The sequence below is a fragment of the Sylvia atricapilla genome, chromosome 2 (assembly GCF_009819655.1).
Source record: "Sylvia atricapilla isolate bSylAtr1 chromosome 2, bSylAtr1.pri, whole genome shotgun sequence".
Classification (NCBI taxonomy): domain Eukaryota; kingdom Metazoa; phylum Chordata; class Aves; order Passeriformes; family Sylviidae; genus Sylvia; species Sylvia atricapilla.
The window spans coordinates 75942767-75958303 of record NC_089141.1 but is presented as its reverse complement, the minus strand read 5'-3'; the positions used below and the strand labels follow the sequence as shown (position 1 = coordinate 75958303).

The window sequence follows — 15537 nt, the reverse complement described above, 5'->3', positions numbered from 1 at the left end:
AGAAAGAATTCATTCATCTTAGAAAAGCATACCAAGGATTCTTTCTTTAAATATAAGAATTGTACTTAATGTCTCAAATTTCAGAACTCGTAAGGAACATATCCTAAGTTCAGGAACTTTTGAAACTTGAACTTTTAAACAAGACTTGTCTCTTCTAAAAAGAGCACTCTCTACAGTGAAGTATCACAAATGAAAGAAGTCTTAGTATTGCTATGAACATCCAAAACATTTAAAAAGTTACACCACCAGAATTACTAACTTCTGTCAAAAAAAAACCCCCAAAAACTTTCAACTGAACCAACAACACAAGCTCAGTTATACCATGAAAGACAAGACGCTAAGAAATAATACAACAGACATCAGTTGTGCAAAAGTCATACAGATACCAGAACAACTGATGAGTGTATCCGTGAAATCTTTCTATTCAAATCCCAACTGTTGCAGACATCACATGTTGCAATCCAGTCAAGCCTGCAGCAGGCACTGGTGCCCTATTCTGATACAAAACAGAATATTCCCTGGTAGGGAAATTAGGGCTCTGTGCAATGCACACATACACTCATCACACCCCACAAACACTTACAGGCTTTATTTTGTCTTTTCTTGGTCCAAATAGGAAAAAGTGCACCAAGGTCCATCAAATTCAGAACAAAATGATATCAGACTGTCCTAACTACACTACGTCAATCAACAGGAGAGGTAATCTACAGGTCACATATCTGAAAGCACTTCTGACTAGCAGCAGGTTCCCAGACCAAAGCAAGTGTCTTAGGATGGATCACTTTTTGATGACAAGTTACTTTCAACTACTAACCTTTTTGGTTCAAGTTTAGCAGCAACCAGTCTTGCTCCCAGAGCCTCATTTTCCACAACATGGTAATATATTTTTATGTCAACATGGTTGAAAATATAAAAGGTATCTTTTTCATGAAATTCTGACTGCAATGACAAAAGGTTATATTAAACAATCAAAAATATAGACATCTCAAAGACTTAGAAGAAGTCTGTGTAACAAAATTTTAGATTCCATACAGTTTTTCTGTCAAGAAGTTCTCCTACAATATGAATGTGAGATATTGGGAATTATAAAGACTTATAAGTGCCTTCTTGCATTAAAAACACAAATTAGAAAAGTTAATTCTAAGAACAGTCTAGTATACAATTGAAAAGTAGAAAAAAATTTTAAATTACGCATATATATTTATCAATAAATTTCTCTATCTGACGATGTCCTATTTTATTTAAGTAGCAAACTGAATAGATAACTATGTGACAACTTCTGTTATCAGAAGCATTTCATAAACATCAGCTATTCTAAAACAATGAGTATATTTTTCAGAAATTAAACAGAACCTCCCAAGATAAACAATGCAAATTAATGCTCTCTGTGGCAGAACCACCTTTGAAATCAAAGATGCACAGGAATGAACAGCAAGCAGCAGCCAAGAATGCTGAATGCAAACCTCAGGTGAAGAGAAACATCACCTTGGAATTCAGTCAGTTAAAGAGGTTGCTAAACTCAAAAGAAATTTAACATCTATGACTACTGAAGTTCAGTTAGGACCTCTTAAGGGTTCTAGCCCCACCTTTCTCCTCATTATGCAGGCAATTAAACAAAATTGGTAACCACAGAAACTGTTACCTTTGGTAAGATCTATTAAGTAAAATCAACCATTTAAAAAAAACCCAAAAACCTATTCCAAGTGCTCAGTGACCTTGCCATGGAAGAGGTCTGTGGTAGCTTAAAGACCTCCTGGACTTTCTAATGTCATCTTATCTCCATAATACTCTCAGCGCACTTATCTGGACCTCCACCACTATATCATCCATTACAAGAGAATCTTTGCTCAAGCAGAAATCTTATATTACGTCTTTTTCCATTAGCTCCCGGTTTTAGGGAAAGTAAACCTTCGATAAGCACACAGAGGTACAAACACACCTATGCAAATCTGCTTCCATGAAAACACTTCTATCCCACAAAAATGCAAAGTCCAAGCCCTCAAACATTTCAATTTCTTAGGCAATGAAGGATAACATACTTTCTTTCCTTCACCTTTACCTTCCACATGTATTAAATGCTATGCATGTTCATCCCTTGATCTTTTAGAGCCCTTCTGTACTGCGCAGCATAAGAGACAAGGTTCTCAGGCTTAGATCAGGCTTTCAAACTGAGGTACTTGCAGAGACCAAAACACTCACAAAACAAAATACCTTTAGGCAACATGGATCCTTAAAATAGCAAGGACTCACCATAAAAACATGATACAGGAGAAATGCTAGTCTCTAAATTAGTAAAAAGGGGTATGAAAATAATACATAATTGCATAAACGTACATTAATAACGCAAGCATCTTTTGGACGGCCATCTTCTGTAATATAACAGCCAATAGGAAAACCAGGATTACAGAACCTCTGGCCATCTTCCACATCGTAACACCACGTCACAGGCATGTTGTCCACAATCCTGTAAATGACACGGTGACACTTCACAATTTTTCAAAATACACAGTGTGATGGAAACAAAACCAGATTAACTTTAATCTAACTTTGCTAAATTCACTACTGAATATTAACTACAAGAATAATACAACCCATGGAATTGCACTAATTGCCAACTCAAGTTCCAAACAAGTTACAAGTTCTTCAACTTAAACCATTCAATTCAGTATACTGTTTCACGAAGTCTCCTTACAAAAACAGCCCAAAGCAGAAAACCAGTCCAAAATTGTAACAATTTAACTTCTTATTATTTTGCCTTTAAAAAATGGCCAAAATCACCAAATTCCCTAAACCAGCTAAAATTGTCAATTTCAAGTTTAAGACAAAACACAAAATTAAAAAAAAAAAAAGTCTACATCACATATTATTAATCCTCCAGTTTCTTCATTGCTCTTCCATTGCAAAACACATTTTCATGGCACTCATAAAACTTTTTTTTGTTGTTATTTAAGTGAATTCCTAATCATTAACCTTATTTATAGCTACCAAAAAGTAGGCAATGTTTTAATTAGATGACTTGCATTACCAAAAAATTGTAAGCCACCAACAACTGGAGAAATAATAACTTTCAAACTTGCAACTTTTATATTATTGCCTCACAAGATTTATACTCATATTACTTAAAACTAGGGGGTTTATAGGCCAATTTCAATGAAAATTTTGTGGAAATGCACACTCCCATGATGAGTTGCAGAAAGATACAAACTATCTAACATGCAACTAACCAACACCACGAAAGTGAAAACCAAAAACATACTTTTAAACATAGAGAAAGGATCCTGTCCTTTTATAAAAGGAGCTACTAGAAAATCCTAAACAAATTTATTAAGTGTTTTAATTAGCTAAAAGATGAATCCCCAAAATATGTCATGTAAAGAAGACTTAAAATTCAGTACCTGCCAGCATTAACTGCCCCAGGTATGCTTTCACAGGTATATTTATAAACTTCATATATGAAGACATTAGACAACTGCCACATTTTGTGCATCACTAAGCCAAGAAAAGGACATGCCACTGAAAGTTAACACAATTTTGTACAACCTAAGCTACTGAATGTGTTTACAATTAAGTGTCTTAAAGAAACTTTTAAATACTTACTTAAACACAGGAATTATGACTTCAGATAACAAAAACAAAGCACTACTTAATCTGCTGCATATTGGAACAGCCTCTAAATTAGCCCTGCTTTTCAAAGCACATCAGCAGATGGGGGAGAAAAGAGTGGTATGTGCTGCCTTTATCCACACAACATGGAGAGAGCTGCATAATCCCTACCAGCAGCTACCCAGCAGAAACAAACTTCGGTATTCTTGGTTTATATTGACACAACAGAAAAGATGAAGACAGGCCCTACAAAAACAAGAGTTACCAGGTCTTCAGGAGATTCCAAAGACTACCGCAGTTGCAAGCAGCAGCAGCACCAACCAATTCCTACTCACTTCACCATGCTACTACAGGGTACAATGAAGTTGCAAATTGAGAGCTATTCCAGATTTAGATTCATTACGCTTTGACCATATTATGTGAGGCAAATGGCATGAAGTTCGACAAGGCCAAGTGCTGGGTTCTGCACGTGGGTCACAACAGCCCCATGTAGCACTACAGGCTGGGGCAAGAGTGGCTGAAAAACTGCCCAGCAGAAAAGAGTGCTTGGTCCAGAGATATCAAACATGAGCCAGCAGCGAGCTCAGGGGGCCAAGAAGGCCTGGCCTGTATCAGCAATAGTGTGGCCAGCAGGACCACAGCAGGGATTGTCCCCCTGTACTCAGCACTGGCGAGGCTGCACCTCAAATCTGGTGCCCAGTTCTGGGCCACTCACTACAAGAAAGAAACTGAGGTGCTGGAAAGTGTCCAGAGAAGGGCAACATAACTGGGGAAGGGCCTTATGATGAGTGGCTGAGGGAGCTGGGGTTGTTTAGGCTGGAGAAAAGGAGGCTCAAGAGAGACCTTATCGCTATCTTCAAAAGCATGGACAGATGTTTAAGGTGGAGTTCAGCCACTTTTCCCAGGAAGAGAGGAAATGGCCCCAAGTTGTGCCAGGGCAGGTTCAGGTTGGACATTAGAAAAAAATTCATCACAGAAAGGGTGGTCAGGCATTGCAACAGGGTGTCCAGAGAAGTGATGGAGTCATCAACCTCAGAAGCATTTAAAAGACTAGACATGGCACTTAGGGATATGGTTCAGTGGTGGAATTGGCAGTGTTAAGTTAATGTTTCTATTTGGTTTGTGTGGCAAGGTTTTGGTTGGCAGGGGGATATGGGAGTTTTTGTAAGAACTCCCATGTCTGAGACAGCCAGTGCCAGCTGGCTCCAACACAGACTCTCTGCTGGCCAAGGCCAAGCCCATAAGTGACCAGAGGCAGCGCTTCTGGGAAACAGATTTAGGAAAGTGAGAAAAAACCCTTCACAACAGCATCTGCAGCTGGAGAGGGGAGTGGGAATATACAGAACTCTGCAGACACCAAGATCAGTAGAGAAGGTGGGGGAAGAAATGCTCCAGGCACAGGCACAGAGATTCCCCAGCAGTCCATGGTGCAGCCCAATGGTGAGTCGTGCTGTCCCCATGGCAGCTCATGGAGGACCCCACATCAGAGCAGCGGGATGTACCCTGAAAGAGGCTGTGATCCCATGGGAAACCCACACTGGAACTCCTGGCAGGACCTGAGGCCCCATGGAAAGATGAGCCCACTTCTGCAGCAGGTTTGCCAGGAGTTGTGAACCCATGGGAGACCCACACTGGAGCAGCCTCTTCCTGAAGGACTGCACCCCATGGAAGGGACACACACTGGAGCAGTTCCTGAAGAGCTGCAGCCCATGGAAAGGACTTGCATTGTGGAAGTTCATTAAAAACTCTTCCGTGGGAGCAACCCCACACTGGAGCAAGGGCAGAGTGTGGAAAGTCCTGACCCTGAGGAGGGAGTGGCAGAGACAATGTGTGATGAACTGACTCAATCCCCATTCCCTGTGCCCCTGAGGAGAGGAGGTAGTGAAAACCGGAAGTGAAGTTGAGCCTGGGAAGGGACTGGTGGGGAGAAGGACTTTTAAGATTTGGATTTACTTCCCATTACCCTTCTCTGATTTGATCGGTAATAAATTAAACTAAATTCCCTAATCTGAATCTGTTTTGCCCATGACAGTAGTTGATGGGTGATCTCTCCCTAGCCTTATCTCGACCCTTTCACTACATTTTCCCTTCCCTGTCCACTTGAGAAGGGGAGTGATAAAGCAGCTCTGGTAGGCACCTGGTGTCCAGCCAGGGTCAATCCACCAGACATTTGGTCGCAGTGATCTTAGAGGTCTTTTCCAATGCAAACAATTCTGTGATTTATATTTGAAATTTTATCTCCATAACATATGCTAGAGAGATTGCTCACTTTTGTTAGTGTTTTCATCTCCTAATCAAATCAAGGCAACATTAGCATACTCCAAGTAAGTGTGGTTTGGATAAAGGCTTTCCTTTGCAGCAAAGACATACTGAGCCGCCTTCAAGCAGCAATGCCGGAACAAATTGATAGTTTAAGTAGCAAATCATTTTTCACAGCTAATCTTCAAATTTAAAATGACTTGAAGAGATTATACATGTGGAGCAAATACGCTATTCAACAGTGTTCTTATATGTCTCTCAAGAACATCTGGTGATGAACATTGTCAGCCAAGATATCAGTATAGCTGTTGAGTCCAATTCAGTATGTCAATTCCTAATCTTATTAAGTGGCTTTTGAAACCTTAAAAGTACTTTGCACCATCTGTGTTCCCCAGGAATTCCATGATAAATTGAGGCTGGATAATAACCCTCTACTGAATCCTCTCTTATGCTACCTTGTTGATCCCTGTACAACATACCTCTGTACCATACTCCTGGAGCATCCATCATTAATCATAAAATCCAGCCACCGCCACTTTGTGAAGCTGTGGCTAAGGAGGACTAACAGACATAACCAGAGATTTTTCACTGGTTCTTAAGTTTTAGGGCAGCGGGCAGAGCAAAAAAAAAAGATAGTAAAAATGCCATTAAAAGAGCTAAGAAATAACCTAAATTTCAAGGGAAGTTCTCACACCAAAAAACAGAATTATACCTTACTTTAACCTCAACAGTCCTATCAAGTTAGCCACACTGGTTAAAAAAAAGTATATTTGAATACACTAAGTATATTTTTAAACAATTTAATCTACAGAAAAACAAACAAACAAACAAAATTCCCAAAACCAAACCAGTTGGAAGTACTTTTTTTGTATGATTAGTTTTACACAGCTCTGTTTCAGCTTCTATCAGCTTAAGTTATGAGCTTAAAAAAACAAAACAAAACAAAACAAAACAAAAACCACCACCACTAATTTCTTTCAAGCCTTGTAGCTTTGGGAAGCTATTTTTAACTTACACACCAGAACACACAGCTTTTATAGCTAGTCTTTTATGTCAGACTCACATGCATTAGGGAAACTCAGTGCAAATATTACAAACATATGCAGTATTTAAGGGGAATAGAATCACGTCCAACACGTTTGAAATTCCACTTATTTTAGCATTAAGCATACACGTTTCAAATCCCTGCAAAAGTAGCTGGACATTTCAGAGTTTCTCTATGGCTTCCTTGTTCACCTACCTGAACATATGACTACTGCCTGTGAACCCTTCCGACATAACCTATCAAATTCCTACTACATTCATTTTCAACAGGTTCCCAGAAATATTTATGTCACTGAACCACAGTTTATCCTGACAAAAGGATACCCGAGATCAATTCCTGAAAGCAGCAGAAAATGCACTTGTTGCCCTTCCATCTGTTTCAAAATTGAAGGAATGGAATGTGACATTACAGTGGCAACATTTACCCTGCATTTTTACTAAAACACCAAAAAAGTTTAAATCCAATTAGATGAAGATGAACACATTTATTCCCATAAAGCAGGAGGCCCATATTTGGAATTAGGGCATACCTGTGAGTGACATCAGTTAATGATGCTCATGCATTCCTCGCAAAGACTTGCCTCAGGAACTCATGGCCAAGTCGTCCCTTTTATTCTTGCACCTGAAAGCTGCTGTTGGCAGAGCATGCCAACAGGTCAAGCACTAAATAAACACTGATAATGTGGCTGGGTATTTCCAGTGTGAAGACTGAGCCTGGTGATGAACATTTCACAGTTCTTAGATGTGGGTGCAGTGTTTGTAAATCGAAAATCTGCCTGAGATTCAGCACACACATTCAGCCTTGCCCCACCCTTAATGCCCATGGGATGAGGATTCAATGTCTGAGCTGAAACAGAGCCCCAGCAGCTCCAAGGTCAATCAGATGGTTATAGAGAGGCTCAGAGAATAGGAAAGGACCAAGCATTTATGCATTCTTCCAAATTATTCCATTAACTAGTTTTCATTGGCCACCTTTCTCTTCCACATCCATAGACAAGAAACAAACATTGCATAAAAGTCATTCAGAACTGTTGATCCTGTCTCCTAGACACGGCATTTGAAGGTGAGTGCAACGGCTCTTGAGGAAAACAAAGACAACACAGCAACAGAATAAAGGTCCTGTAAGACTTGTCTCAAGCTAAGGCAGGACTAACTTCTACATTTACAGGTGAAAAAAAGCAGCAGTATTTTACAGTAAGCACAAAGCTTTGTGTTTAGGAACAGATTCATTTCCATTGGTCCTAGTGCTTATCCTTCAAGTGAAGGATTTTTTTTTTTATTAAGAAAACAATCAATATAACATGTTATGCAAAAACAGAAGGGGAAAAAAAATAAGTGCACGTATCTAGTGTTCCATCTGTATTATCCTGCAAATACAAAATTATAAACTAAATTATTACCAACACACACATTACCCAATCTATGAATTTTGATACCAACTTACCAGTGATGTTGATAATTCAGTAGCATACTTTTTTTCAAAAAGTCTAATTTCTGTTTATCCTCTGGCTTTGTGGTATCATATGTTTTTGTACAAACAGATTTACATGTCTCTTTCTTGTTGAATGTGAACTAAGAAAAATGAAAGACTCATGAGCAAAAAGGTGGTAACAAACTGCCTTATTTCGGTATTTAACAATTTCTCCTATACATTTCATTGCCTATACTATTATAATGAAAACACCTAACAAATTACTGTACGAGGTACATTAACCCTCCAGAGAAGGTTTTTATATTGATGTGTGCTATAAATCCCTCCTGTGCTCACAGTAAGTGCCCTACAGCAAGAGCTCCTTGTAACTGACTAAAACACAATTTCTGCCACGATTTACCAGGTCAGTCACTTGACATCACAGCAGCCTTGCTGTCACAGGCAGCTTCAATTGATAACTTTCTCTCCTACTACCTCTGTAGAAGAGAATGTGAGAGCTTCAGTCACCAGGAAACACCAGCAAGCTAACACCATTTATAATTCTTCTGTTTTATGGCTGCAATATATTCAGATCTGGTTCCAAGAAACAAGAGTGCTGAGCAGCAATAATCAGGTTTTGTCAGATCCCAAAGAGAGAAGATAACCTGCACAGCATTTCAGGATACAGCTCACAATGCAAAGCACACAGTTACAATTAGGTTAAACTGACAGATTTCTATCGTGTGGAATTTCAGATGCTGAAGCTTTCTCAGATAAAGCCCTTGTGAAAATCATCTTCAAGAATCTGATCTCCTTTGGTTACATGTGAATGCACACATCACTGAACACTTCCTATCAGAGAACAAACCCTGTATGGAGATGGTTCTATCCTCTCTCCGAACAAGACTTGGCCAAGATTTTCAGACGGACGCTTCTTTCCTTCTGCTTGACAAAAATCAAACCTGAATTAGAGAAAAGATACAAAAATGAATAAAGCATTCTCAGCTGCAAAAAAATGTTCCTAAATCAGCATGTTTATCACAAATAAAGGAACTATACAACCTCCCCTGCACACAATGGTTTCTTCATTTAACCTGTGAAGTGTGAAAATCACTATCCTGGTTTGAAAATAAACCAGACAAAACAGAACCAACAATCAAATCTCTTAACCAGAACACTATAATGTAAGTTTCTTTGAGTAATTAAAAGTTTCCTATTTTAACAGGTATTTTAGACAAGAATTAAATCTTCATCTTGAGTTTAATAATGACTGAGAAAAAAGCATGCAGGCCAGATTCTGGGATTTGAGGGAAACTAAACTAAACAATAAAATAACACAGACAGAGACAGCTCCCTTACAAAAAACACTATTAAACAGATTATTACAGTTTTATTCACCAACACATTTAACAGTACATCCTCCACGTTTTTCCAGTCTATTTTTAAATATATCACATTTGTGTTCTTTACAGTGTAGACATAATTGGTGCTTAAGCTCTTCAATATTAACATTCAAAATATTCTTTATAGCAGAAACTACATAGTTGTACCGGGCACTGATACGTTTTGTGCACTCCTATGATGTGTACAAAGAAAACATTTAACACCTCATTAAGATAATTGATGGGATGTTCGCACCCCATTACCACTTTAACTCATCTGGCACCGGCTACTAAAGACAGAGGTAATACTTTGATCTACAGTGACAACTAATGCAGTAAAGTATCATATATTTATACACACATATTTTAACCTTAAGTTACACTACAACAGTGATTCAATCTGCGTGAGGACCTGTAAATCCACACACTAAGGTACGAGCAAAGACAACTGAGACAAAGGAGGCCATGTAGGCATCCATCTGCTCATTCAGAATTCTGTATCTGTAAACTTATGTCAGTAAAATAAATAGCCACGCCTCAGTGGCACACTGCTGTAACAAGATGTAGATAATACTTTTAGGTAAATTAAACCCATCTTTTTGGAAATACTGACAACTAAAATAGCACAAACAGTACAATATACTTACGCAGTGTATTCATAGGGGAGGACAGACTCAACTGAGTCAAGTCTGTTCACAAACAGCTCGATTCCAGACTGAAAAAACAGAGATAATCAGCAGTTATATTTAAAGCACTTCTTCAATCTCCATGAATACACAAAAATAGATTTGTTTGAATAAGGTTAAGGAAAGCTGAAAATTGTAAGATTTGTGTAATCATACACCTTGACGTGTAATGAACTATGTATCTATGTATCTGGGAGCATAAGTAAAGCACTAACCATCATCAAAGCAGTGACCACATGACAAAAAACATTTAAAGGCTAACATAACCATTCCAAACACAAGATAGCAGGAAATCACGCACCAAAGTAATATCCTTAGCACAGCTGCCAGTGTTTGAGTTTTGTGTACCAAGTTAGAGTCATATTAGCCATCACCACAACTTTTGCATAATAGAAGTCTTAAAAGAACATGAAGAAAAGTGCAAATGAGACCAGGACTTATCCCTGTAATTAAGATGCTTCACAATTTAATCTGTGTAGTAACTAAAAATTGAACTATGAGAATTTGAACAATGGATTCAGACTGATACAACATTTTAAGTTTGAACAGAATCTCTTTTCAAAGAGAAGGCAAGGATACCCACATTTACCTTCCTAAAAAAGTTTTTCAGTAACTCTATCAACTCTTGAGTAAGAACTTGAAATTCAGTCTACTGTGGTTTCAGACTAGTTTGGTCTATATACATTAATTACAGATGGACTAGCCTGCTTCTATGGAAAGTGAGAGGTCTCTCACTCTTCCCTCTTAGGCTCAAAATCCCTTCCCTTATCCTAGTCCTGTAATTTCAATCAATTTCAAGCATTTGCCTTACACTGCTTTAGGCAGTTATGTGCTTGCACAATAAGCCAATCCAACAGGCTTAAACAGCAAAATGCTTATCCAAAAACATTTTAAAGAGCAGTTCTTAGTACCACAGCAGGCTGTCCTCACTTCTTAGTAGCTGGTACAGGGCTGTGTTTTGTATTCAATGAGTGAATAATGTTGATAACACACTGAAGTTTCAGTTGTGGCTCAGTAGTGCTTACCCCGAGTCAAGGACTTTTCAGTTTCCCATGCTCTGGCAGCACAGAGGTGCACAAGAAGCTGGGAGGGAGCGTGGCCAAGAGAAGCTGACCTGAACTGGCCAAAGGGTCACTCCATACTGTGGAATGTCACACTCAGTACATGAACTGGGAGGGTTGGTTGGAAGAGGACAATCCCTGCCCGAGGATGGGCTGGGCATCCATCAGTGGGTGGTGAACAATTGTACTCTGCATCTTGTTTCGCCTGGGTTTCATTCCCCCCTCTCTCTCCTCTTTTCATTAAAATTATCATTATTATCATTAGTAGTTTGAGTATACTTACTTTATTTCAATTTAACTGTTCTTATTTCAACCCACAAGTTACTTTTCCCTCCAGTTCTCCTCACCATATCCCTGGGAACAGCAGGGAACAAGCAGCTGTGTGGTTCTTAGTTGCCAGCTAGGGTTAAACCACAACAAAAACTGAGCTGTCTTACTGTGTAACCAGACAAGAGCTGAAGAGCAAAACAAAGGTGAATGCCCTCAAGAACAAGCCCTCTCCCTTTCAACAGCAAGTCATCTATTTTCTTACCAACCGAAGAGCATTTCCTCCCTATGAAAATTCACTCAAGTTTGGCTAAACTGTAGCTCAGATACCTCAGCTGGGTACTGTGTTTTATTGATATACTTCAGCTTTCCATGTGCAAGCCAGGATGCAGTCCTGGGAGACACAGGAAGTTCCGTGAGCTGCTAGCATGACCCACTAAGTGAAGACACACCTTGAAGCTCATCTTTCCCCTGCCCTAAGCCATGCAGACCTGCTGCTCTCCTCTGGGTAGTGCACACTTGCCATAATCCTGTGAGCCACTACAACTCCCTAACACAGCAGGAAACTAGACTGGCAAAAAGTTGGATAGTTTCCTGCCATGTTATGCTCAAAAAACCCACGTGTAACACAGCTGGGTCAATGCAAAGGACAGGAACACATTGCCCAGGGGAAGACAGGAATGAAATCTCTCACTCTCAGCAGCAGGGAATTAGACTGCCTCAGCTGGCCACAGAACCACCGCCTTAAATTAGAGACTTTTCATCGGAGGAGATTTACATGAATGCTGCAATTTTTCCTAAGAATTCTATGCATTACTGCAGATCAGCATATTTGATAAACCATTTCCCATACAACACCAAGCCCTTCTTGGAGCAATCAGTATTTTTGAAAACTGAGTAAGGATTCTTAATCTTCAAGCAAGAATTACTATTTAAGTCTGCTTAGATCCTATTCCATTTCTGATGATAGTCCAACCAAAACTAGAAAAGGCAGCCAAACTGAGTTTGTCCAAGCAGGAAACTTGGGAGAAAGGGGGAAAGCTTCGGGTCTCATCGCTCTTAGCTACACATCCCGTTAACAACATCTCACCAACACAAGACAGGAGATCACAGGGATCATAATGGAAAAATAATAGGTATTGAGATCTGGCATGTGGATCAAAATCCTCAAGCAGAGGAAAATTCACTATTACTGAGACTGCAATTAACAGTGATAACTGCAAGAAATCTGTGAAAAAGGTAAAAAATTAAGCCTGTCCAAGCAAGCATAATTTTATCCATTTACATAAATATGACACAGCAATAATCCCATCATATATTGTTTTTCCATACTAGGGACCAGAATACATTCAGCTGCAGACTACATGGAGAGAATCAGATGTGAAGAGTGCTTCAGACTTGTCCATATGCCTATGTCCAATATGGAAATTGCTATGAGGTGGCTAATTGAAGGAAGAATTTTTGCACTACTACAGCTGTTGAGGTGTTCAGTTACCTGCTGGTGGTACATTTACATTACCCAAGTACCTCACTTCACCTTTACTAAATGATAAATTCTCAGGAGATAAACATTTTGTACGCATTATATGAGGAATAAAAACGCAGAGACATCTGAGCAAGATCACCCCATAAGTGTCTCAGGTTGGATACAAAACATAGGCTATGTTGTCCACCTGACTTAAAAAATAAATCTTTTTTTTTACAAGATTAAAACAGAATAATCCAAACACAGCAATGTTTTTCAGGGATGTTGTGAAAAAACACAAACAGCAGCCTGAAAGCTTTAGCCTGTTTTGAAAAATAACCATTCCTTAAGAGGGTGGTGCAGCACTGTGACAGGTCACCCAGGGAGGAGATGGATGCTTGGGTGCTTCCAAAGCTTGCTCGGACAGATATAGAGCTGAGTTATCTAGTGTTGACAACAGCAATGCTTTCTGTCCTCTAATGCTGTTGGCACAAGGCTGCAGTGTGTGGCCTGCTGAGGCCACTTCCAAACACCATTTCTGTGGCCCAATAAAGGAAAGTGCACAGGATATTTTACTCCTACGACCAAAGTGCCTTCATTATGTGCTTGGCTTATTCCCAGCTCTACTGATTCAGGACAGCAGAAGGATAAAGGCAGCAAATGGTATTTACCAAAAGCATATGGTTTAAGCAGGGTCTTATTCTGAGGAATTATGAAGCAGTGTTTCATGCAACGCAGAAGCTGAGAACTCAGAAAGTGCAACACAGCCACCTTCTACAGTAGTAAGACCATTGATCATAAAAACTGGTGGGTCTTGAACTTTCTTATTCGAGTATTAAAGCATAGTCTGCTGTAATTTCCATCACAGCAGGAGGAAACAACTTCAAAAGATGCCCCAAAGGAGCAAAGGCAATTTTTCCTCAGAGGAGATTTACATTAATGCTCCCCACCAACATGTTTATAAGTGAGTTATTTGGTTATGCGAACTTTGCTTGTCACTTCTGCAGGCATAAAAGCAAGTTTAAGTTTCACTTGACACTCCGGGGCCTGGAAGCCCCTACACCTCAGGTACCTGCAGCCAGGAAGACACAGCAAGGAAAGTGTTACTGGATCCTTACTTTGATATCTGCTCCAGCCACCAGGTGCTCGCTCCTGCCAAGAATCACACACACACCCCTCGGTATGACCTGTCACTGCCATCCTTACTTGCTGCAGCTTTCCTGCAGGGATTTCAAAGGGCCCAAGAGATAACCGGCCCGGCGCTTCCTACTTCCCCGACGTGGCTGCAACTCACAGCATGAGCTGGCAGCTCTCTCCTTCCCTCAGAGGGAACGCGGTCACTTCCCAGCCAGGCCAGAACTGAGCCAGGCAAGCACCTCTGCCATTCCCCTGGGTCCTCTGTCTCATCAATTTCCTTTTCAAAGAGCAATGGCCACAAACTAAAACACGGAAAGTTACACCTGAACATGAGGAGGAACTTCTTTACACTAGGGGTAGCAGAGCACTGGAACAGGCTGCCCAGAGGGTCACGGACGGAGTCCCCCCTCCGGAGACATTCATACGCGTTCCTCCGTCACTTGCTCCCGGCGACTCTGCCTCGGGAGGCGGGTTGGACCAGATGATCTCCAGAGCTCCTTTCCAATCCCAACCATTCTGTAAGCAACTGGAGCACGGCGGGAACCGAACCACGCTCCGAGCCCCCGCAGCCCTCGGCAGGGCACAGCGAGGCGGCTCCAAACCCTCCGGGCGAGCCCCACTACACAGCCCCCGCGGCAGGGGTACACCACCCAGGCCGCGCCGCACCCGGGCGGCCTCAAGGGCCTCCCCTCGGCGCCCCCCGGCCTCACCTTGCACTCGGGCTTCTCTTTGCCGGCCTCGCAGAAGTTGACGGGCGCCAGGCCCGGCAGGTAGAAGGCGGCGGTGGGCGCGGCGGCCGCCGCCAGCGCGGCAGCGACGAGGAGAAGCCGCCGCAGAGCCATGTCGGGCGGCGGGGCCGTGGCCGGCGGGGCCGGGGCTCGCTGGGCCGGCGGCGGGGTCGCGGCTCCGTCTGTCGCCCCCCGCCCGCCCTGACTCCGCCGCGCCGCTTCCGGCTCCCCGCTCGCGCGCGCGCGACACGTCGTCACCCGCCGCGCGCGGGGCCGCCTGACCGAGCGCCGACGGGGGCGGGGCCGGCGCGCGCGTTCGCTTCCGGGGTGTCTCGCGCCCCCGTTGCCCCGGCAGCGCGGCTCCGTCCGCCGGGAATGCCTGAGGAGCGGCCGCGCTGGCGGGCCCGGGGTGGGCATCCTGCCCTTCTCTTCGGCACGGGTGCTGTGTCCCGTTCTGGCCTCCTCAGTACGAGAGAGACAGGAGCTCCTGGAGT

The 15537-nt window shown here is 41.8% G+C and overlaps 1 protein-coding gene across 1 annotated transcript in view; it reads right to left on the bottom strand.

Moving 5' to 3' along the window:
• The window catches only part of TM9SF2 (transmembrane 9 superfamily member 2), a 29559-nt gene extending 14271 nt beyond the window's left edge, over positions 1-15288 (bottom strand). The window contains exons 1-6 of the mRNA XM_066313484.1: positions 15026-15288; positions 10347-10414; positions 9186-9279; positions 8351-8478; positions 2335-2464; positions 815-939 (exon numbers count right to left, since the gene is read on the bottom strand). Of these exons, the coding sequence (XP_066169581.1) occupies positions 815-939; positions 2335-2464; positions 8351-8478; positions 9186-9279; positions 10347-10414; positions 15026-15157 (677 nt within the window). The 5' untranslated portion in view covers positions 15158-15288. The remainder of the gene's footprint in view (positions 1-814; positions 940-2334; positions 2465-8350; positions 8479-9185; positions 9280-10346; positions 10415-15025) is intronic.
• Positions 15289-15537: the final 249 nt, after the last annotated feature.